Here is a 26,032-nt window from a genome sequence, read left to right as displayed (position 1 = left end):
ATACTGTATAAATCTAAAAAATAAAAATTATATTATTACTATAATCCTTAAAATATATTAAACTTTTATATATTTGCTTCTAATACTATATACAATGCTTTATTAAAATTATATTGTTTTCAAATTAAGTTATGTTACTTACATCTCTATGCAAATTATATAAATTTATATTGTTTTTAATGAATGTAGATAAATTCAAAATTCATTTTAATGCGCTCAATAACTTTATTTTTATTCCAATATACCTTATTGGGTAATTTTATAATATATTTTGCCATATTTTCCATTCTTTAAAACAACAATTAGCACTGAACCCGTATTATAAGCTTAAATAATTCTTTGAATGTATATTGTTTTTAAAATAATACTTAGTAAATATTAACATATAAATATATATTGATGATATTTTAAAGTATAATAGAAAACTATGTTTAATTAGGTTGTTATATTGTCCTTTAAGAGGAGAGAGATAAGATATATTGCTATTTTAATATATAAATTTAGATAAATATTCACTAAATGTTCTACATAATTCATTTTATTTTATACATTTTATTGTTATAGTTATCAATGTATATACATTCTAATAATTTATTAAAAATACTATATTTTATTAATTCTACAAAAAACAATAATAATATAATACGCATTAATATTGAATAATAAAATGATATTTAATATTAATTAAGTATTTAACCCTTTCTCCATTAATCCATATTTTTAGAATATAAAACTAGAAATTCCAAATTGAATAATTAACAAATATATAATGTATTATTATGTCTTTTCGATAAAATTAATATTTAATTTATAAAGGTTTCACAATAAAACAATATTTAATATTAACTATTGGTAATTTACTAGATTATATGTATAGGCATATAATAATGCATCATATCTATAATATTAAACTTTATTAATATGCTTATATTTTATTTTTTAACTGTTTTAAAATATAATATATTTATATCTCAAAATATAAAGTTTAAAAATTAATAGTGATTAATATAATGTTCTACCTTTATGATAAGTTAAATATGGAGCAACTTCTATTAATACAAGAAGATAATAGTAACTACAATTACAACTTCAAAAAATGTTAGAAGCATAACAATAATTTATAGATTATGTTATATTGTCGATTCTCGATCGAAACTCTATACATCTATATGTTATGAAAATCTATTATACATTAGTAGTGTACTTAATTAACATTAAAAATATAATCATTAATATGAATCGAGTTATAATTATATTCTGATAATAAAATTATTATACTGTTCGGTTATAAAAATACGATTTAAATAAAAATCAATATGTCACAAATAATAAGTTTTACTAAATAACATTTTCATTAAATAAAGAAACATATTATGATATGCATAATTCAATATAACCACATATTAACTTTTATATAGGCAATTATGATATAGCATAATATGAATTAATATATGTAATATAGTTATTTTACTTTAATCATATTAAATATATATTGACACTCAATTATATATATTATAACTTATGACCAAATATGATGTAACCATTTTCATATTAATAGCAATGCTCCTTTGGGAGTACATATTTTTAACTTCATCTAGAAATTAAACATACGGGATGATACATATATTAAATTAGTGTTTAAGTTATAAAAAACTAAATGCAATATAATACTTAGCCCTAACCCCAATATGGGTTCCACAACATAAAAACTATATAAAAATTATACAAAAATTATTTCCAAATAGACAGTTTCTTAAAATACATCAATCATCATATTCAGAATAATTTATTAATGATCAGTTTCTTCTTTACTTTTTTAGATTTTCTCTTAATTTTTGTTTTTGAAATCGTTTCCGAAATCCAAATAACGAATACTAATATAAAATGTTAAGAAGCGTACGGTTGTTCGTCAATGTTTACATATATATAATATTTTTTTAATTCCTTATTATTTACCTTATAAGAAACTCCCAATAAAATTGATGATGCAACAAATATAATTGCAATTATAATTAGTGTATTTTTTGTTACTGAACTTCGTAGACAAGATACAAGTGGTGGGCCATTAATACATGCTAAACTATTATAACTATTTTCAAAATTTTTATAATCTTTTGATAAACTTAACCATAGTTGTAAATAAGAACTTCCTTTAGTAATATCAAAAACATTTTTAACTTTTTCACATTTTTCAAAAAATTCTCCAGCATTTTCTAAACATTTATTGCATTCAGTATCTGTTTTTGCACCAATTTCACTATACATGTTACATAATGATTTAAATGCATCATAAAAATTAGATATATCTTTAATATCAATATCCATCAATCTTATTTTTTTTTCTATAAAATTCATATTAATATTATCATTATTATTATTATATATTTTATCCTTATAAAAATCATTTGTTTCTATATGTTTAGTATAAAAATCGTTTAATGTGGTGGTTCCATTTTCTTTTTTTTGATTTAGTTTATAACTTAACCATAAAATAGCGTATTCAAAAATTTTATCACTTTCTAAACTTTCAAGATTATTTAGTAACAATATAAAACCAGAGATAATCTTTTCTTCATCACTACTACAGTTACTACCAGGGCAATACGTACTTAAAAAACTTCCAGAAATATCTTCTCTCGGGTTGTTCAGATCATCAAAAAAATATTTATCAATATCATTAATTATACCACACTACGAATATATTTTGCAAATTAAACAAAAGAATGTATTAATATAAATATTACTAAAATGAAAATTAATATAATTTATAGGAATACAACATACGAATAATATAAGAAAAAAGATATATACCTCATTATAAGACATAATGAAATTCTGTTATAGTTTGGAGATTATGCGGGGTAATGTTATTTATATGTATTGTATAAAATATATGGTATATTTACTTAATCTCTTTACGTATCAGTTATCTTTCGTTAGACATATTATTCTTAATTTTAACTTCATATAAAATAATAATACATTAGTATTACTAAAATCATATTATACTTATTTTATGACATTTAGCTAAACTATCTTAAATGGAGGGTTGCTTACACACTTTGTCATATGTATATATGATGCATTTTATACAAAAATACTATTCTTACTAACATTTGGTATAACTTTATTATAAAAATTAATATACTTTTATAATGAATTTAAAAAATATATACTTATACATATGCTTTAATATCGAAGATAAATGACGTCATAAAACTCAAATACTGCACAAATATAAAAAATTAAGAAAGTTATTATTATTGCAATCCTTAAAGTATATAAATAATTATTTAATAAGATAGATTAAATGCTTATATACTTGTTTCTTATAATATATAATACAGTCTTTTCTAAAATAACTCTTACAAAATAAGTTGAATTGTTCCATTTCTATGCAAAATACATAATTTTATATTGTTTTTAATGAATGTAGATAAATTAAAAAATAATTTTAATGCGTTAAATAACTTTATTTTTATTCCAATATACCTTATTGGATAATTTTATAATATATTTTACGTATAATTTCCACGGTTTAAAACGACAATTAGCACTGAACCCGTATTTATAACCTTAAATAAGTCTTTAAGTTCATATTGTTTTTAAAATCATACTTAGTAGATATTAAATGTTAGCACATAAATAAGTATTATGTAAATTTTAAAGTATAATAGAAAACTATGTTTGATTATGTCATTATTTTCCCCTTTAATAGGAGAGAGATAAGATATATTAGCCTTTAATATATATATTTATATAAATATTATATATAATTTTATCTTATATATTATACTGTTATAGTTAATGTATATCATTCAAATAATTTATTAAAAATTCTATATTTTATTAATTCTATGATACAGTAATGTTGTTTTGGATTATAAAATGATTATTCACTAAACACTAATGTGAATAATAAAATACCATTTAACATGAATTTAGTCTTTAACCCTTTTTCCATTGATTCATATTTTTAGAATATTAAACCACATATCCCAAATTGAATCTTTAACATATATATAGCATTGATACCTTTATAATGTATTGTTATGTGTCTTTTCGATAAAATTAATATTTAATTATATGAAATTTCCACAATAATACAATATTTTAATATTAATTGTTGGTATAGTATTTTATTATTTTATATGTATAAGCATATAATAATAACATTATTTTGTCATATTATTTATAATTATTAGAACAAAACATGAAATTTTATTAATATACTTATATTTTGTCTTTTAACTACTTTAAATATATATTTCCAATTTTTATATACCTCAAAATATAAAATTTAAAAATGAATAGTGATTGATCTAATATTATACCTTTATAGTAAATAAATTAATGTATATAGAACGATTTATATTATTTGAATTTAAAACGTTAGCATAAAATTATACTATATATAATCGAAAGTTAAAAGGATAGTATACATATATCTATAATGTAATTTTTATGTATTACTAAAAATGTTAGATACATAAAGCATCTTTTATAGATATCATTGTGTTGTCGATTCTCGATCGATACTCGTGCATCTATATTTTATGAATATCTATTATTACATTTCAGTTGGATAACATGATTTAAATCAAAATAGATATGAAACAAATCATAAGTTTTACTAAATAAAATTTTCATCAAATAAAAAAACATATTATTTTATACATAATTCAATAAAACCACATATTAACTTTTATATAGGCAATTATGATATATCATAATATGAATTAATATATACAATATAGACATTTTATTTTAATCATATTAAATCGGCATGAACACTCAATTATATACATTATAACATATGGGAAAATGTGATATTCACTCCTTTCATATTAGCTTATGCCTATTTTTGACTGCATATTTGAACTTTTGAACTTTATCTTATGATTAAACATACGGAAATGGTACATATATTTAATTAGTGTTCAAATTATAAAAAAATAAATAAAGATATAATACTTAATCCTAACCCGAATGTGGGAACCACAAACACAACTCTGGCCCACAACATAAAAACAATATAAAAACTATGATCAAAAATTACTTCGAAATAGACAGTTTCTTAACATATATCAATAATTATTAATATTCCTGAAATAGTCAATGTTCTTCGAATTATATATTAATGAATCATTTTCTTTATATTTTTTATTTTTTCTCTTAAATATTGTTTTTGAGCTCGTTTCCGAAATCCAAATAACGAATACTAATATAAAATTTTAAGAAGTGTACGTTTGTTTGTCAACGTTTGAATATATTTAATGGAAATAATTTTTAAATTCCTTAATATTTACCTTATAAGAAATTCCAAAAAAAATTGGTATTGCAACAAATATAAATGCAATTGAAATTAGTGAATAAGTTAGAAGAGATGAAAAAATATTACATTTATTTTTTAAATTATCATAATCATTTGATAATATAGAAAATATTTGACTATATGAGTCGTCTTTATTAATATCCGAATCTTTCTTAAGTTTATCATATTTTTTAACAAAATCATTATCACCTTCCAAATATTTCTCGCATTTTGGATTGTCTTCATCAAATTCAGTATACATTTCACATAATGATTTAAATGCATCATAAAATTTAGATATATCTTTAATATTCATGTTCATCAAATAATTTTTTTTATTTATAAGATCATCATAACTATTATAAGCACCACCATCGTCTATAGATTTTTGATACTCATTGACATTTTGCATATGAACAGTATAGAAATCCATCAATTTAGTGATTCCGTTATCTGTTTTTTGATTTAACTTATAACTTAACCACACCAAAATGTATACAACAACATTGATATTACTGTTTGCATACTTCTTGAACGAAAGAGAATTTCCAAAAATTGCATTAAACAACAATAAACACCAACCGTTAATTATATCAATATCAGTATATGTTTCTTTATTAAAATACTGTTTGTATTGATTATTATCTTTAAATTTATAATTTCCATCATTGGTCAATGTATCGGGAAACCATTCTCTTACAGCAAGGAACATACCACACTATGAAAACATTTAAAAAAGTATAATAAAAATATACGTTAATGAAACTCTTATAAAATAAAGTTTTATAATATTTATATATAATAAATATCATAAAATGTAAAGGAAATTATTATTATTATTAAAAAATGTATATACCAGATCCTTATTCATTATAATGGGATTTTATTTTTGATTTGTAAATTGAGTAAAATCATGCTGTTTTATATACACTTCCCCCAATATGTGACATAAATACTTTAATCCTATATATAGCAACGGTCTGTAGTTAAATATATTATAACTTTTTCAATAATTAAATTAATATAGAATAATATTATTACTAAAGAAACGGTTTATTCCTTTTTTTTGATAATTACTAAGCTGCCTTAAATTGGAGATATTTAATACATTGTGGTCAGATGTATAATATAATTTATGATTATTAGTAACATCCATTATAATTTTATTATAAAAAATTAAGTAGTTTAGTAATGAATTTAAAATACACCCTCTTATATTTATGTCTCAATATAGAAAAATACAATTTTTTTTCTCATGCTTTAATAAATCTATTATTAGTATAATTTTTAAAAGTATATAACTATTTTATATACTTGTTTCTTATAATATATACCAATATTTTATTTAAATTATAACATTTACAAAGTAAGTTACATTGTTCCATTTTCTATGCAAATTATATACATTTATATTGCTTTTAATGAATATAGATAAATTCATAATCCATTTTAATGATTCCGATAACTATATTTTGATTTCTACATACTTCAATTTATAAATATACCATATTGAGTAATTTTACAATATATTTTACGCATAATTTTCACGGTTTAAAACAATTAGCACTGAACCTATATTTGTAAGCTTAAATACGTTTTTTTATGTATATTGTTTTTAAAATAATACTAATTAAATACTAAATATTAACATATAAATAACTATTGATGGAAATTTTAAAGTATAATAGAAAACTATGTTTAATTAAGTTATTATATTTACTTTAAGAGGAGAGAGATAAGATATATTTTATCTTTTAATATATAAATTTATATAAATATTCTCTAAATGTTCTGAATTGTTCATTTTTATCTTATATAATCTATTATTATAGTTATTAATGCATATACATTCAAATAATTTATTAAAATTCTATATTTTATTAATTCTATGATAACGTAATGTTGTTTTAGATTAAAAAATTGTTATTCAATAAAAACTAATAATATAATAAGAGTTAATACGGAATAATAAAATGACAATTAACATGAATTGAGTCATTATCATTTTCTCCATGGGTCCAAATTTTTATAATATAAAACCACATATCCCGAAGTGGATCTTTAACAAATATATAAAAATTATATCATTATAATGCATTATTATTTGTCTTTCCGATAATATTAATGTTTATTATATGAAGGTTTCACAATAATATAATATTTCAATATTAGTTATTGATAGAGTATTTTATTAAATTATATATATAAGCATATAATAATGACATATTATATTTATTATATTATTTATAATTACTAGAACTATAACATTAAATTTTATTAATATATTTATATTTTATTTTTTAAAATTTTAAATATAATATATTTATACCTCAACTATAAAATTTAAAAATTAATAGTGATTAATCTATTATTATACCTTATGATAATTAAATTAATATATATATATAACTATTCCTATCAATATAAATTAGAACATTAATATAAATGCAAATTATTGAAATGAAAAAAATGATTATTATATATATTTATAATTTATAAATTTATTATAATATATCTATAGTACATTTTTTATGCATTACTAAAAATGTTAGATGCAAAAAATGCATTTTATAGATAACGTTGTATTGACGAATATAGATCGATATTTTATGAACCTATATTATTACATTTCAGTTGGATAACATGATTTAAATTAAAATAAATATGATGCAAGTTATAAGTTTTACTAAATAAAATTTTCATAAAATAAAGAAACATTATTATATGCATAATTCAATATAGTCTCTGATAAAAAGCTTTATATAATAGGAAATTATGATATAGATGATATGAATTAATATATGCAATATAGACATTTTTTTTAATCACATTAAATCGGGATGAACACTCAATTATATATATTATAACTTATAAAATATGTTATGCGACCCCTTTCATATTAGCTTATGCCCCTTTTTGGTTGCATATTTGGGATTTCGAACTTTAGCTTGTGATTAAACATACGGAAATGGTATATATATTTAGTGTTCAAATTATAAAAAATTAAATGCAATATAATACTTAGCCCTAACCCGAATGTAGGTTCCACAAGCATAACCCTGGCCCACAACATAAAAACTATATAAAAAATATGCAAAAATTACTCCCCAATAGACAGTTTCTTAAAATATTTAAATCATTATTACTATTCCTGAAATAGTCACTCTCTTTGAATCATATACTATTTATTCATTCTCTTCTTTATATTTTTTATTTTTTCTCTTATTTGTTGTTTTTTAAATCGTTTCCGAAATCCAAATAACGAATACTAATATAAAATGTTAAGAAGCATACGTTTTCTTTGTTAATTTTTGCATATATATAATAATTTTTTTTAATTCCATATTATTTACCTTATAAGAAATTCCTAAAAAAATTGCTATTGCAACTAATATCGATAAAATTGGAATTAATTTTCTTGCTATCGACGAACTTGATGTAACTTCAGAAACATGTTCAGAAATTATGTTTGTTATATATGGAATGGATGGGAAATCTTCACATTTATTTTTTAAATTAGCATAATCAATTAATAAAGTAAGAAATACATGAACATAGGGGTTACCTTCAGTAATTTTATGATCTATGATAAGTTTTTTATATTTTTCAACAAATTGGATAGCTTTTTCCGAATATTTCTCGCAATTTGAGTTGTTTGTATAAAGCTCATTATACATGTTACATAATGTATTAAATGCATCATATAATTTAGATACAATGCTCATATCCATACTTAAAAAATATTTATTTCTATCTATAAGATCCTTATAACCATTATAACCAACAATATATTTCATATTATTAGTATACTTACCACTATCCTTTATGAATGTATTATAAAAAAGTTCTATACTGTCGTATTCGTGAGTTTTTATAAGGTTTAACATATAACTTAACCATATCAAAATGTATTCAATAATATAGATGTTACTTTTTGCAACCACATCAAACGTAGAATCGTCCTTAAAGAATTCATTAAACAAATATAAGCATCCAGCACTAATTTTATCGAGAGAACTATCACACCCACTAGTACAATATCCATCGAGATGTTTATCTTTAATTTGATACTTTCCTTTGCTGTCCAATTGATCGGGAAGCCATTCCCATACATTCTTGAACCTTTTACACTAAGAAAACATTTAAAAACAATTAATAAAAACGTGTATTATTGAAAATTTTATTAAAATATTTATGATATTTATATATTATCAATATCAAAAAATGTAAAGGAAATTATTATTAAAAAATGCATATACTATATCTGGATCCATTATAATGGGATTTTATTTTTGATTTGTAAATTGAGTAGAATCATTCTATTTTATATATGATACACCAAATATGTAACGAAAATACTCTAACCCTATATATAACAGCTGTTTGTAGTTAAATATATTATAAGTTTTTCAATAATTAAATTAATATAGAATAATATAATAATATAATAATATTATCACTAAAGAAACGTTTTATTACTTTTTATGACAATTAACTAAATTGCCTTAAATAGAAGATTGTTTAATACATTTTTGAATAAATATATATATGATGCATTTTATACAAGAAATACATTCTTACTAACATCTTGTATAACTATGTTATAAAAATGAATATACATTTATAATGAATTTAAAGTATGTTTGAACATAAAAAACCTATAGCATCTTTTTTAGTAAAATATTTTCTAAAATTTAAATACTGTATAAATATAAAAAATAAAAATTATATTATTACTATAACTCTTAAAGGCATATAAATAGTCTTTTTTAAAAATATATTAAATACTATATACTTGTTTCTAATAATATATAATATAGTTTTTTCTAAAATTATAATATTTACAAAGTTGTATTGTTCCAGTTTCTATGCCCAATACATAAATTTATATTGTTTATAATGAATGTAGATAAATTAAAAAATAATTTTAATGCGTTAAATAACTTTATTTTTATTCCCATATACTTCAATTTGTAAGTATGCCTTATTGTGTAATTTTATAATATATTTTACGTATCATTTCCAAGGTTTAAAACGACATTTAGCACTGAACCTGTATTTATAACCTTAAATAAGTCTTTAAGTTCATATTGTTTTTAAAATCATACTTAGTAGATATTAAATATTAACACATAAATAAGTATTGGTGCTAATTTTAAAGTATAATAGAAAACTGTGTTTGATTATGTCATTATTTTACCCTTTAATAGGAGAGAGATAAGATATATTAGCCTTTAATATATATATTTATATAAATATTTGCTAAATATTATACATAATTTTATCTTATATATTCTACTGTTATAGTTAATGTATATCATTCAAATAATTTATTAATGTTCTATATTTTATTAATTCTATGACAAAGTAATGTTGTTTTAGATTAAAAAATGAGTATTCAATAAACACTAATAATATAATACGCATTAATGTGAAATAATAAAATGGAAATTAACATGAATTGAGTCTTTAACCATTTCACCATTTATTCATATTTTTAAAATATTAAACCACATATCCCAAATTGAATCTTTAACATATATATAGCATTGATACCTTTATAATGTATTGTTATGTGTCTTTTCGATAAAATTAATATTTAATTATATGAAGTTTCCACAATAAAATAATATTTAAATATTAATTATTGATAGAGTATTTTATTAGATTTTATGTATAGGTATATATAATAATGCATTTTACCTACCATATTATTTATAATTATCAGAACAAAATATAACATTAAATTTTATTAATATACTTATATTTTGTCTTTTAACTACTTTAAATATATATTTCCAATTTTTATGTACCTCAAAATATAAAATTTAAAAATGAATAGTGATTGATATAATATTATACCTTTATAGTAAATAAATTAATGTATATAGAACTATTTATATCAATAAAAATTAGAACTTTAACATAAATGGAAATTGTTGAAATGAAAAAAGTGAGTATTATATATTTTTATAATTTATAAATTTATTATATATATATAATGTATTTTTTATGTATTACTAAAAATGTTAGAAGAATAAAATATATTTTATAGACATCGTTGTATTGTCGAATCCCAATCGATATATTACGCATCTATATTTTATGATTATCTATTATATATTGGTAATATGTTTAATTAACAATATACATATACTCATTAACCTGAAGGTATATTATAATGTAGAGGAATATTCAAAATGAATATAATTATAATTTATACTATGATATATAACATTATTATACTGTTCGGTTATCAAAATATAATTTAAATTAAACAAATGATACAAATAATAAGTTTTACTAAATAAAATGTTTTATCAAATAAAGAAACATATTGTGTTATGCATAATTCAATATAGTTATGATTAACAAGCTTTATATAATAAATAATTATGATATATCATAATATGAATTAATATATGCAATATAGACATTTTTTTTAATCATATTAAATCTATATGAACACCCAATTATATATATTGTAATCTATGAAAAAATGTTATGTGGTTCCTTTCATATTGATGACAGTACTCCTTTTTTGGTTGCATATTTAAACTTCATCTCTTGATTAAACATACGGGATGGTACATATATTTAATTAGTGTTCAAAGATCAAAAATATTATAAAATTATTCAAAATTAAATAAAGATATAATACTTATCCCTAACACGAATATGGATTCCACAAACATAACTTCAACCCTGACACACAACATAAAAACTATATAAAAATTTGTTATTTCCAAATAAAAAAATATCTTATAGTATAATGATCATTATTCTCTGGGTTATATATTAATGATCAATTTCTTCTTTATTTTTTTAGCTTTTCTCTTAAATGTTGTTTTTGAGATCGTTTCCGAAATCCAAATAACGAATACTAATATAAAATGTTAAGCGCAAGGTTGTTTGTTAATGTTTACATATATATAATGAAAATCATTTTTAAATTCCTTATTATTTACCTTATAAGAAACTCCCAATAAAATTGATGCTGCAACAAATGTAATTGCAATTGTAATTAGTGTATTTTTTGTTACTGAACTTCGTGGACAAGCTACAAGTGGTGAGGAATTATACATCCAAAACTTTTATATTTCTCTTTAAATTTTTCATAATCATTTGTTAAACCAGACCATAGTTGAGAATAAGTACTTCCTTCAGTAGTATTAGAAAAATTTTCAAGTTTTTCATATTTTTCAAAAAATTCTCCCGCATTTTCAAAACATTTCTTGCATTGTTTTTTTTCTGGATCAAGTTCACTATACATGTTACATAATGATTTAAATGCATCATAAAAATTAGATATAATATTAATATCCATATTCATCAAATTATTTTTTTTATTTATAAGATTCTTATAACTATTATAATCACCAACATCATGTATTTCCTCATTATACTTAGCATTATTGTTTATATATTTATCAAAAAAATCATTTAAATCGTTGATATTGTGATGTGACTTTTGATTTAGTTTGTAACTTAACCATAAAATAGCGTATTCAGCAAATTTTGCACTCTCTAAGTTTTCCTTATTAACAATACCCTTAAATAAAGTTAGCAATGTTATAAAAGCACAGCTAAGTATTTTTTCATTACTATCATAGTTTTGATCAGGACAATTAGGTTTGAATATAGGATTAAAATTATATTTTCCTGGGGTATTCATATCATTGCCAAGATAATTATCGATTACGTTAATTACACCACACTACGAATATATTTTACGAATTAAACAAAAAAATGTATTAATATAAATGTTACTAAAATTAAAAGTAATATAATTATAGGAATGTAACGTACGAATAATGTAATAAAAAATATATATACCACATTAGAAGCCATTATAATGAAATTCTGTTATAATTTGGAGATTATGCGGGGTGATGTTATTTATATATGTTGCATTTACTTAAGCTCTTTGCATAGCAATTATCTTTCGTTAGACATATTATTCTTAATTTTAACCTCATATAAAAAAATAATACATTAGTATTACTAAAATCATATTATACTTATGACATTTAGCTAAATTATCTTAAATAGAAGGTTGCTTATACACTTTTTCCATATGTATGTATGATGCATTATATACAAAAAATACTATTCTTACTAACATTTGATATAACTTTATTATAAAAATGAATATACTTTTATAATGAATTTTAAAAAATACTTATACAGATGCTTTAATATAGAACATAAACAACGTCCTAAAACTTAAATTCTGTATAAATCTAAAAATTAATAAATATATTATTACTATAATCCTTAAAAGCATATAAATAATAATTTTTTAAAATGTATTAAATATTTATATACTTGTTTCTTATAATGTATATTATAGTTTTTTCTAAAATAATAGCATTTTCAAATTTAGTTACATGCTCCATTTTCTATGCAAATTATATAAATTTATATTATTTTTATTTAATATATATAAATTAAAAAACAATTCTAATGTGTTAAATAACTTTATTTTTATTCCTACATATTCCAATTTAGAAGTATTTTCTATTGGGTAATTTTATTATATATTTTCCCATCTTTTCAATTCTTTAAAACAACAATTAGCACTGAACCCGTATTTATAAGCTTAAATAAGTCTTTAATATAGATTGTTTTTAAAATAATATTTAGAAACATTAAATATTAATATATAAATAGCTATTGACGCAAGTTTTAAAGTATATATAAAACTATGTTTAATTATGTTGTTATATTGCCCTTTTAGATGAGAGAGATAAGATATATTTGCTCTTTTAATATATATATTTAGATAAATATTCGTTAAATTTTTTACATTGTTCATTTTTATCTTATATGTTTTATGGTTATTATTATCAATGTATATACATTCAAATAATTTATTAAAAATTCTATATTTTATTAATTCTATGATAAAGAAATGCTATTTTAAATTAAAAAAATGACATTTCATTAAACACTTATAATAGAATATGCGTTAATATAGAATTATAAAAAGACATTTAACGTGAATTGATTCGTTATCATTTTCTCCATGAATCCAAATTTTTATAATATAAAACCACATATCCCAAATCGAATCTTTAACAAAATATATAACATTGATACCTATGTAATGTATTATTATGTGTCTTTTCAACGATATTAATATTTGATTATATGAATTTCCCACAATAAAGCAATATTTCAATATTGGTTATTAGTAGAATATTTTACTAGTTTATATGTATAGGTATATAATAATAACGCTATTCTATCTATCATATTATTTATAATTATTAGAACACAATATAATATGAAATTTAATTAATATACTTATATTTTTTATTTTAACTATTTTAAAATATAATTTATTTATACCTCAAAACTATAAAGTTTAAAAATGAATAGTTAATAATTTAATATTATACATTTATAGAAAATAAATTAATGTATATAAAGCAACTTTTATTAATACTAATTAATTTTAATAAAAATGTAAAGGGAATACAAAAATATAATAGTATCTACAATTAAAACTTAAAAAATATTATATATAGTGTGATTTTTGTTGTATTACAAAAAATGTTAGATGCATAACATCATGTTGTAGATAATGTTGTATCGTCGAATTTCGATCGATATTTTATGAATCTATACTTTATGATTATCTATTATACATTATTAGTGTGTTTAATTAACATTAAAAATATAATCATTAATATGAAGGTATATTATAATGTAGGTAATTGTTCCAAATGAATCGAATTATAATTTATACCATAATATATAATAATGTTATACAGTTCGGTTATCAAGATAAAATTTAAATCAAAATAATTGATACAAATTAGAAGTTTTACTAAATAAAATATTTTGTCATATAAAGAAACATATTGTTTTATTCATGATTCAATATAGCTCTGGGTTAACAAATCTTATATAATAGATAATAATGGTTCTTATGTATATTAGCCAAAAATAGTAATAAAATATATATGAACTAATTAGACATAAGTATTATAGCTTATAAATATGTTATGCGATCCCTTTCATATTAGCGTATGCCCCTTGTTTGTTGAATATTTGTAACTTTTGAAATTCACCTCGTGATTAAACATACGGGATTGTACATATATTTAATTAGTGTTCAAATTATAAAAAATTAAATGTGATATAATACTTAATCCTAACCCGAATATGGGTCCTACAAACACAATCCTGACCCACAACATAAAAACTATATAAAAATTATGCAAAAATTATGATCAAAAATTGCCTATTTCCAAATGGAGAGCTTCTTAAAATATATCAATCATTATTAATCTTCGAATAATATATTAATGATCAGCTATATTCTGTGTTTATATTCACAAATCAATGCCGAATATATTTTTTAATTGACTTATTATTTACCTTATAAGAAATTCATAAAAAATTTTCTATTGCACCAAATGTCGATAAAACTATAAATAATTTATTTGCTATCGACGAACTTGATGAAATAACTTCAGAAGTTTGTGTTTTTTCTATCGTTGGGAAGAATGAAAGCTTGGAACAATTAACACTACTGCATTTTTTTTAAAATTATTATAATCAGTTGATTAAGTAAACAATACTTGATAACATGGACTATCTTCAGTAATATTGGGATCTTTGTTAAGTTCTTCATATTTTTCAACAAATTATTTAGATTTTTTTAAATAATTTTTGCAATCTGTATTTTCTTTTTTATACTCACTATACATATTACATAAATATTAGATATAATTCTCATATCCATATTAATCAAATCTTTTTTTTTATTTATAATATCCTTATAATCAGTAGCATCTTTTATAGCCTTATTATACTTTTCATCACTATTTATAAATGTACTATAAAAATATGTTAGATTGTTGGTTCCATCATTATTCTTTAGGCTCAACATACAACCTACCAGCATCAGAATGTATCCAACATATTCCTTATTGTTATTTTTAAAATTAATGTTTCCAGGAATTTTGTATACTTCAATAAATAAATACATGTACAGAGGGTTAAGTTCATCAAAAATCCTGTTACATTTATATTTTTTTGATTCTCTACCAAAAGGGGAATACCAAATTTAAGGTCCATTTTTCGAACGTATTGTATCCAAATCAAATTTGGCTTTATTAAAAAGATGATCACCATTTTGAAATATCATACACTAAGAAAATTTATTAAAATAAAGTTTAATAATAATATACAGGCAATATATCATATAAAATTTAAGGTGATCGTTTTTATTTAAAAATAATATATTTACCACTTAGCCATTGTAATGAAATTTTGTTTTTAATATGCATATTAAATGACATCGTATCATTTTTATATAAAACCTATATACTATACCAAAATAAGTTATACAATTACGTGTCTTTCTATATAAAATTTTTAGTTAATCATATTATTAATTTTAAATTAGTATATAATACAGTAGTGTATGGGGAATAACATATTTATTTTTATGATAGTTTAGATAAACCTTCTAAATTTTTCATTTTTTTGAAAAGCTTTGATCATACCCATAAAATCATTACACATATCTATATAATCTCAGAATAATAATATATATCATTGTATTTGTAGGTTTACATATGGGAACAAGATGTATTATATATTAGTTTGAATAAAGTGATTCTAACCTTATATAACTGTAAATATATAAAAAAATAAAAATGTATTATATCTCATTATTCAATATAATTTATTGATATTCGTTATTATTTTGTAAGGAATATTATATCTTTTAGTATTAGCTCTAGTAAATATAACATACATTTTATTTAAATTATAATACTTAAATATTAACTTAGTGTTATTTATTTTTCTAAATATATTACACATGGTTTTATATCTGTTTAATTTATCCATATTAATTAAAAGCATTTTTCATAATGTGCAATAAGTTTTTTTTCACCCTAATATTCCTTTATACACAAATACATTTAATGAATAATTTCGAGTGGGGTATTTTATGTATCTTTACAGAATTTAAAAAAACAAATAATATGCAGTTAGACTAATCGAGGTGATTATAAACTTAATAAACCACAGTATATAAATTCGATTTGTAATAATAGTTTGTATATTATACTTTCCATTATTTTAACCATTAACAAATAAGAAAACTTATTATAGTCTATAAAATGAAGTTGTTTTCATATATTTTTCTTAAACCAATTATTTCTTAATTTTAGAATTTATTCATACATTACTTTAATAATCAATTCATTTGGAAAGCAATATAACATGGTTTTACTTTTTCTTGTGTAAATTTCTTAAAATGACCTAAGTAAATATTATATATTGGATATTTTCTAACAAAATTATATTTATTTAATAATAGGAAAATGTTCATTCAAAGGAAAACTATATAATTGCTAATAGAATTAATAATACATGGTTTGATAGTGTTAATACTAATATCATCACATTAAAGCTTAAATAAATGTTGCAATATTTCATGTGATATTTATGCACACAATTTTGATTTTGTCACCCGTTTAATAATATATATAATGGATTTACACCCATATAGGTATATCAAATAAACATAATGCATTTGTTCGTATTTAATAATATATTCATCTAATATTGTTGTTTTGGTTATAGCATTGTATACTACTGTGGCATAATTAATGCACTCAATATAATTAATTTAAATAAATGCAGAATATTTTCATGATCCGTTGCTTATAATATAGATTTGTGTATGTATAATAGAAAAAATATAATATTCAAACATTAATTGGAACATAATTTTCCCATAGTATTTGCATTAATATATAATTATATTATTTTCCTGAATTAAATCATATTTTTATGTTTAATCAATAATACAATATTTTATATGTGCATATATTCGAATAATAACCCTAATTCTCTATACATAATTTTTTAATTTTTATAAAAATTATTAAAAACAAAATACATTAGGAAATTTTATTAATATACTTATATACTTCATTTTATTTAATTTAAAATATGATATATTTCATAGTTATATATATAACAACAAACCTTAAATGTTGATACGTTATATAATATTAAAATTTTATGCCAAATAAACAAATAATATAAAACAACTTATATTCATGTAAATTAAAATTTAAAAGAAGCATAAAATATTTAAATACAAAAAAATGAGCATTATTTATATTAAATTTTAAAAAAGTTATTATACATACACTATAATGTATTTTTGATATGAATACATGCATTAAGTATAATAACAAATTCCACATTAGTAATATCATTTGCATAAAATATTCATGTTGTGTTTTAATCATATTTAAATTGTAAGGACAAATCAAATATGAGTATTATATTTTATGAAATATGTTTCCTTTATGGGAATCTATAATATTAATATTCATTTCCTGTTTGTGTTAAAATATTCTTCACATAGATGCTTCAAATTTTGGAATATGACATGTATATTTTTTATTTTTTATAATGTATTACTATATATATTTAAACTGTGTTTTCTATTATAATCGAATTTAGAAAACTTTCATAGACAAATAAATATTATCACATTATAAAAAATTAAATAAAAATATAACTCAAAACCCTGCCATATAATTTTCCTCTATATGTTTCTATATACTTAATAATATCATTATCTTATCACCTCAATTTATAATTATCCCATTGGTTATTTTCGATGAATGCATTTCAACTTTTCGGTATTATTTTCATCACACATTTTTCTGATCTTTTTCATTTTTTTTTTTTTTTTCTCCTTTTTTCTCCGCCCAAATCCTAAACACTAACATAAAAATAGTAAAAATATATAGTTATTTGTCTTTTATGTATACATAAAATATGTAGTAATACATATTTTTTAATTTTCTATTTAATAATTTTTTATCTATTTACCTTATACATAACTGCTAACATAACGAGTATTGCAATAACTATAAATGAATATAAAATTAATTTTCTTTCTTTAAATAAATTTACTGGAAATCCTTTTTCAAATATGCCATTTTGTACCTTGATTTCAGATATGTCTCTTTGTACGTTGATTTCCGAAGGAATTTGCCCAATTTCTTGATAATATGTTATATTGATAGAATCCTTTGAGGAATCTTTAGGAGCTAGAATTGGTGTTAATTGTTCAGTTGCAATTATTTGTCCTTTACTTTCAGTTTCACTTATTTTGCCTTTATCTTCAAGATTTGTTTCGTGGATTCCACCTTCAGAATTTATTTCTTGGCTTCTACTTTCAGGTTCTTTTTCTTGGCTTACACCTCCAGGATTTGTTTCGTGGCTTCCACCTTCATGTTGTTTTCCATGGTTTTCATCAGTTTTTTTGTCAATAGATTCTGTCGATGAAGATAAGGGCATTTCTGATGGACTATCAGATGGAGGTAAATCATCTTCCGAATCTTCTAGTTGAATGCTATTATCAACTGATGGTAATGTAACAGTTACTTTATTTGATTGAGTAATTAAATCATTAGCAACATTATTAAATACAGAATAACCCTTTGTTAAGCTAGTTGATGCACTTTCATATAAACGATTTCCATATTTAGTAAGGTTTTTATAAAAAGATGAAACATGCAGTTTATAGAAATCATATAAAACATTCGTTTGTATGATTTTTTTTATAGTTTCATAGCTCGTCAATGAGTTTTCTTGTGTAGATGCAGGTTGTTCCACATTCTCTATAGTTTGCAACCCTGGCTGTGATATTGTTTGTGGTACTGGTTGTGATTCTAGCTGAGGTTCTGGTCCTGGCTCTTGCCCCAGCTGTGATTCTATCTGTAGTTGTGATTCTAACTGTGTTGGTGATTCTGTCTGTGGTTGTGATTCTAACTGTGTTGGTGATTCTGTCTGTGGTTGTGGTTCTGGGTGTGTTGGTGGTTCTGGATGTGTTGATGATTCTGTCTGTGTTGGTGATTCTGGCCGTGGTTGTGGTAATGGTGGTGATTCTGAATGTGGTTGTGGTTGTGGTTGTGGTTGCGGTTCTGGTTCTGGTGATGGTGGCTGTAATTTCGGTTCTAATTGAGGTAGTTCTTGAGATAGTGCTTGATCTTTTGTTTTCGGTGACAAAATTTCTTTTGTTGTTTCTATAGAAATTCCTTGAAATTTTCCATTATTTTCTGGTTCATTTCCTGAAATTTTTGATGCACCTTCTGAAACTGATTGTTCCTCTCTTTGGATTGATCTTTGATCCACTGTATTTTGTAGTTTGGTGGGTTCTACAATATTCTTCTCTTCGGTTTTATGATCTTTTTGCTCCTCTTGAGTGTTGTTTTCCTCCGGAATTTCGGATATATCCTCATCTTCCAATTGATCATTTGGATCATCGAAGTCAAATATGTTTAAATTGTCCGTAGAATGTGAATCTTTTTCATTCATTTTTGTAAGTTCTAGAAGACGTTTTTCTATCTTATTTTTTTTATCAGTATCATTCTCAATAGCCAAAGTTCTAAAGTCGTCATATATTTTTTTTAATTTGTCCAATAGATGTAGCTGTGAATCATGTTTAGAAAAGGCCTTGTAAATTTTTCTATATTGATTAAGACACTTGACAGAATACGTATAAATTTTCTTATGTTTTTCATTATTATTATTATAATATGAAATTATATTGCATATATGTTTAAGTAACGTATACAATTCATTCATATACCTAAGATTAGTATCTTTCACACCTCTTACATCATTTAAAATATCCCATTGTCTAAAATTCCCCATAGATGTCTCTAAATATTTTTCATAAGCCGAACTTAAAGTAATTTTATTGACGTCGGCATTTTTTCTGTTTTTAGCTATCTTAAATAAATTATGAGCTAACCACATCATAAAATGTTCATAATAACCGCTTTCTTGATTGTAAAAATTTGTAAACAAATACATGCTCAAGGCACCAATACTTTCAGCCCTATTTGAGCATGGTTTATTATTGGGGCAATATTCACGATATTCTGGCGAGTTGTTAATTTTTGTTTGTATCCCAGTACTACCACTCAAAATTTTATCAGCTTCAAGAAATAACTCACACTAAGAAAATTATATATAAATTAATAAAAATATGTATTCATACAAAATTTGTTGAATAAAATTTAATGTTATTTGTAGACAAATCAAACACAATAAAATTACTTACCACTGTTTCGTCGTCCATTGTAATGAAATTTTGTTCTTTATATGTAGATTGACATCATATTGTTTTTATATAAAATATATATCCTGTAAATGATTCTCCTATATCACATTTATAGTATTAAACCCATTGAAATTTTTAATAATAATACAATAATATTAATAGAGCAATATTATATTTACTATTATTACCATTTACTAAATTGTCTTAAATTATGGTTGATTTAATACATATTTAACCATATGTATATATAATACAATTTATGCATAAAATCAATATTACTAATAATATTATACATAATCAATTTTATTATAAAATATTAAGGAATTTTATAATGAATTTAAAAAATATATACATAAACATAGACTTTAATATAGAACATAAACAACGTCCTAAAACTTAAATACTGTACAAATATAAAAGATTAAGAAAGTTATTAGAATCCTTAAAAATATATTAAATTTTTATATACTTGTTTCTAATATTATATATCACTGTTTTATTAAAATTATAGTATTTTCAAATTAAGTTGCTACATGTTCTATCCAAATTACATAATTTTAATAGATTTTTATTTAATATAGATAAATCCATAATCCATTTTAATGAGTCCGACAACTTTATTTTTATTACTATATACTTCAATTTAGAATTATACTTTATTGGATAATTTTACAACCAATTTTGCGTATCACATCCACTGTTAAAACAACAATTAGCACTGAACCCGTTTTATTAAACTATTTATAAGCTTAAATAAGTTTTTATATGTAGATTGTTTTTAAAATAATAATTAGTAAATATTAAATATATAAAATATAAATAACTATTGATGCTAATTTTAAAGTATAATAGAAAACTATGCATAATTAGATTGTTATATTTACATTTTAAATAGGAGAGATCAGATAAGCATGTTTTTTAAGATAAAACTGTTGTCATATAAGATTTACCTATCCTACATAGTTTAATTATGTTTTATATTTTTTACCATTAAAATTTTCAACTCATGTATACATTAAAAATAACTTAGAATTATTACTTTTCTAAATATATAGTTTGCTTTTATATTTTATAATAAACTATATTTAGTTCTATGATGAAAAAATATAAAATTATTAATATTATTTTGCTTGGTAGCGTTAATTCTAATGTTGCAACATTAAAAAAACACCAAGCCAAAATTATAACATTTCATTTGATTTTTTGTGCATATAATTTTAATCTTATTACAAGTTTAATAGTATATATTAACGTATTTGAATCATATTAATTTAATGATTTTTTCGTATTTAATACTTGATCTATTGTTATTACTATTATGATGTTGTTTGTATATCACTGTATAGTACAACGAAACAATTAGTGCACTCAATAAAAATCCTTTAAATCAATGTACAATATTTCATAGTTTCATAGTTTTTAAATAAAATATTTTATAATATATATTATTTCGCAATAACAATATATTTAAATTATAAATTTAGAGTTTTTATATATACAATAACCTAATAAAAATATTATTAGTTCAAATTAATTATTACATACTTTTTCTGTATATTTTGCATTTATATATAATTGTATATACTTCCCAAATTTAACATATTTCAGTGCTTAGTCATGGGTACAATATTATATACATATTAGAACAATAACGTCATTCTATATATCATGTTATTTACAATTAATAGAACAAATTATTATAACAAAATATTAGAACAAAATATGATATGAAATTTATTAATATACTTATATTTTTTCTTTTAATAATTTTAAAATATAATTTATTTATACCTCAAAACTATAAAGTTTAAAAATTAATAATGATTAATCTAATATTATACCTTTATAATAAATAAATTAATGTATATAGAACAATTTTTATAATTTGAATTTAAAACATTAGGATAAAATGGTACTATATATAATCAAAAATTAAAAGGATAGTATACATATATTTATAATGTAGTTTTTATGTATTACTAAAAATGTTAGATGCATAAAACATATTTTATAAATAACATTGTGATATCGATTCTCTGTCTATATTATATGAATCTATATTTTATGACTATCTATTATATATTGATAAGATGTTTAATTAGCAATAAACATATACCCATTAACATGAAGGTATATTATAATGTAGACAATTGTTTCAAATGAATATAATTATAATTTGTATTCATTTATAAAAAAACATGGGCGTCAATATTACTACCAATAAATAATTTTTATAAAATTAACTGGAATTCTCAGATTAAATTAATTATTTTAATATTTAAAAATATAATAGATATGTTTTATTTAAAAAATTATCCATTATCAAAGATATTTTGTAAAACAAATGACAAAAATAGAAAAACAATTATTTTAGTATAATTATATTAAAACAAATATATATATTTATATTATTTTCTTACTTTTATATTTTTATTTTAAATTATTATTTTCTATTAGGTAAAAATAACAATTTTTTTTCTATTATATATAAATGCAAGTATATATGTAATTCCATACGTAACGGGATGTCTTATAAATTTTAATTTGAGTTTAGTCAATTATAAAAATATAAAACTAGCGTATTCATAATGCTATATATTAAAAATATCATATATATAGTATAACTAAAATTATTTATTTTTAGACATAATATTAATGATATTTTTGATATTCATTATTTATGAAAGCTTCTGTTATTGATGTCGTTTTGTGGTTGAATTATTTAAATAAAAAATGTATTAAACCTATAAATCTGATAAAAACATACATCTTTCCGTTTAAATAATAGTTTTTTATACTTTATTGGAGAAAATCATTAGCTTCAATTTTAATTATACTTGTCCAGATTTTCAAGTTGTTAACTTTTAACTAAAAAAATGCTAATATATATTTTAATATTTTGTTTGTAAAGTTCCAAAATGAATAAGTTTTATATTCAAATTGTTTTATTTCTTTTAACCACCTCCCTATATATGAATAATAAAACCCTTGCCATTGAACCTGCTCCAGGAGAAGATGCAGCACCCGAATTAACATATCATTATCTTACGTAATACAATACAACAATATATATAATATATATTACATATTTTATTATGAAAATATTAAATATACACTTGTGCAACGATGTTATAAATACAATAACTTTATTTTTGTACGCATACAAAATATGTCCATTTTGATCAATGATAGTCCAGAAGAAATATATGAAAAAAACAAGCACTTATTATGTACCAATTCAGAAGAAATTATACAAGCAGGTGAAGTTATGAACGAAGCTGTGGAACTTTTAAAATATCATGCTACAAGTATGGATGGTTATGAATTGTTTAATAAAAATCATAATAGTAGTATGCCTTTTTATAACAAAAAACATCAAGACTATATAAATGTTGAAAAAATTCATTTTAAAGTTGATGACCCCGATGATGTATAAATTAACAAACAATATTAAAGTTATATACCAAATTAAAATTAAATAATTATTATAATTTATATACATATATTTCTCTTTGTTTCCATTAGTATAATGAAGTAATAAACATGTTATGGGATCCAAATTATGCCATTTTTTTCAATACTGACTTTGTTAAAAGTATACAAAACATAAATAATTAGTCAAATAAACATATTATTGCTACTATATATTCGACACTTCATGTTTTATTATTGCCATTGTTATATGATACTATTTATTGTTTCCCATGTCTTCAAATTTATAATATTTTAATTTACATAATGCAAAATTATTATATTTTTTTAAAGTTGCCCGTGTATACACTCCAAATTTAGTAATGATACAACAACGTTACAAAAAAAAATTTGGACGCCGTCAGAGATATTTTTATGCTTTATTTACAAAGGCTGAAGTAAGGGAAGGTTTCCTTTTCTATTTCGTTATAAATCGTAATTCTCACATTATTCAAATACACTTTTATTAATTTTGTAGATATCAGAAAACAAAACTATAGTAGTCATGAGTTCAGCAAATATAAATGATCACAACCCTTCCAATAGAGAATATAAAAACGAAATTGTAAAAAGTGCAAATTTATTCAAAACTGACATTGATTCTGAAGAAGACATTAGAAAAGGAAAATTAAAAAAAATGTTTGCTAACTTAATTGGATACCTCATCGAAAAAAAAGACAGATATATTCATATCATCTATGTCGACTCTGTAAGTGATATACAAATTTTAATAATATAATAATTTATTTCAACAATTGTTAAAAAAAATATTGTTTTAAATAAATGTGCATATTTATAATGTATACTATAATTTGCAAAAAATTAAACATTTTATATATTAATCCATTTATTTTTTTTTTCTTAGATTGAAAGACATAGTTACGGTTTCCTAAAAGCATTATTGGAAAAGCTTTATATATAAACATATATTTCATATATATTTTTCAGAACCGTAATATTAGAAGATTTATGTTAATAAAACGATGTATTTTCATGAATGATATTTATTTATTGTTTCTATTGCTTTCATTTTTCTTATAAAACTCAAAATTTAAATTCAAAATTAGTTATTTTCAAATGAATTAATACTAATATAAAATGTCAAGAAACCTATGATTTTTTCG

General features: G+C 20.9%; 5 protein-coding genes and 2 pseudogenes across 5 annotated transcripts, besides 2 other annotated features; 1 reads left to right on the top strand and 6 right to left on the bottom strand.

Moving 5' to 3' along the window:
- Positions 1–1,808: 1,808 nt before the first annotated feature.
- PY17X_0842901 (PIR protein) lies at positions 1,809–2,826 on the bottom strand (the record flags this gene model as incomplete). The annotated part of the gene is made up of 3 exons (XM_022955357.2): positions 1,809–1,874; positions 1,957–2,691; positions 2,812–2,826. The coding sequence occupies 3 exons, from the start codon at positions 2,824–2,826 to the stop codon at positions 1,809–1,811; spliced, it is 816 nt and encodes a 271-aa protein (XP_022810851.2).
- Positions 2,827–5,137: 2,311 nt separating this feature from the next.
- Positions 5,138–6,185, bottom strand: PY17X_0842801 (PIR protein; the record flags this gene model as incomplete). Its single annotated transcript, XM_022955350.1, has 3 exons — positions 5,138–5,221; positions 5,310–6,032; positions 6,171–6,185. The coding sequence occupies 3 exons, from the start codon at positions 6,183–6,185 to the stop codon at positions 5,138–5,140; spliced, it is 822 nt and encodes a 273-aa protein (XP_022810850.1).
- A 2,310-nt stretch (positions 6,186–8,495) lies between these two features.
- PY17X_0842701 (PIR protein) lies at positions 8,496–9,588 on the bottom strand (the record flags this gene model as incomplete). Its single annotated transcript, XM_022955347.1, has 3 exons — positions 8,496–8,582; positions 8,668–9,444; positions 9,574–9,588. The coding sequence occupies 3 exons, from the start codon at positions 9,586–9,588 to the stop codon at positions 8,496–8,498; spliced, it is 879 nt and encodes a 292-aa protein (XP_022810849.1).
- Positions 9,589–12,131: 2,543 nt separating this feature from the next.
- PY17X_0842601 lies at positions 12,132–13,165 on the bottom strand (annotated as a pseudogene).
- Positions 12,132–13,165: a sequence feature (YIR protein, pseudogene;~PIR protein, pseudogene).
- A 2,821-nt stretch (positions 13,166–15,986) lies between these two features.
- On the bottom strand, positions 15,987–16,475 carry PY17X_0842501 (annotated as a pseudogene).
- Positions 15,987–16,475: a sequence feature (PIR protein, pseudogene;~YIR protein, pseudogene).
- Positions 16,476–18,971: 2,496 nt separating this feature from the next.
- Positions 18,972–21,455, bottom strand: PY17X_0842401 (PIR protein; the record flags this gene model as incomplete). The annotated part of the gene is made up of 3 exons (XM_022958008.2): positions 18,972–19,085; positions 19,196–21,331; positions 21,438–21,455. 3 exons carry the CDS (start codon positions 21,453–21,455, stop codon positions 18,972–18,974), a joined length of 2,268 nt encoding a protein of 755 aa, XP_022811406.2.
- Positions 21,456–24,355: 2,900 nt separating this feature from the next.
- Positions 24,356–25,830, top strand: PY17X_0842301 (fam-a protein; the record flags this gene model as incomplete). Its single annotated transcript, XM_719821.3, has 6 exons — positions 24,356–24,486; positions 24,630–24,867; positions 24,963–25,032; positions 25,203–25,306; positions 25,387–25,617; positions 25,774–25,830. The coding sequence occupies 6 exons, from the start codon at positions 24,356–24,358 to the stop codon at positions 25,828–25,830; spliced, it is 831 nt and encodes a 276-aa protein (XP_724914.3).
- Between the last annotated feature and the right edge of the window lie 202 nt (positions 25,831–26,032).

This window comes from Plasmodium yoelii (genome assembly GCF_900002385.2).
Source record: "Plasmodium yoelii strain 17X genome assembly, chromosome: 8".
In the NCBI taxonomy this organism is placed as follows: domain Eukaryota; phylum Apicomplexa; class Aconoidasida; order Haemosporida; family Plasmodiidae; genus Plasmodium; species Plasmodium yoelii.
Note: the sequence above shows the minus strand (reverse complement) of the source record. Positions and strands in the feature narration are given on the sequence as shown.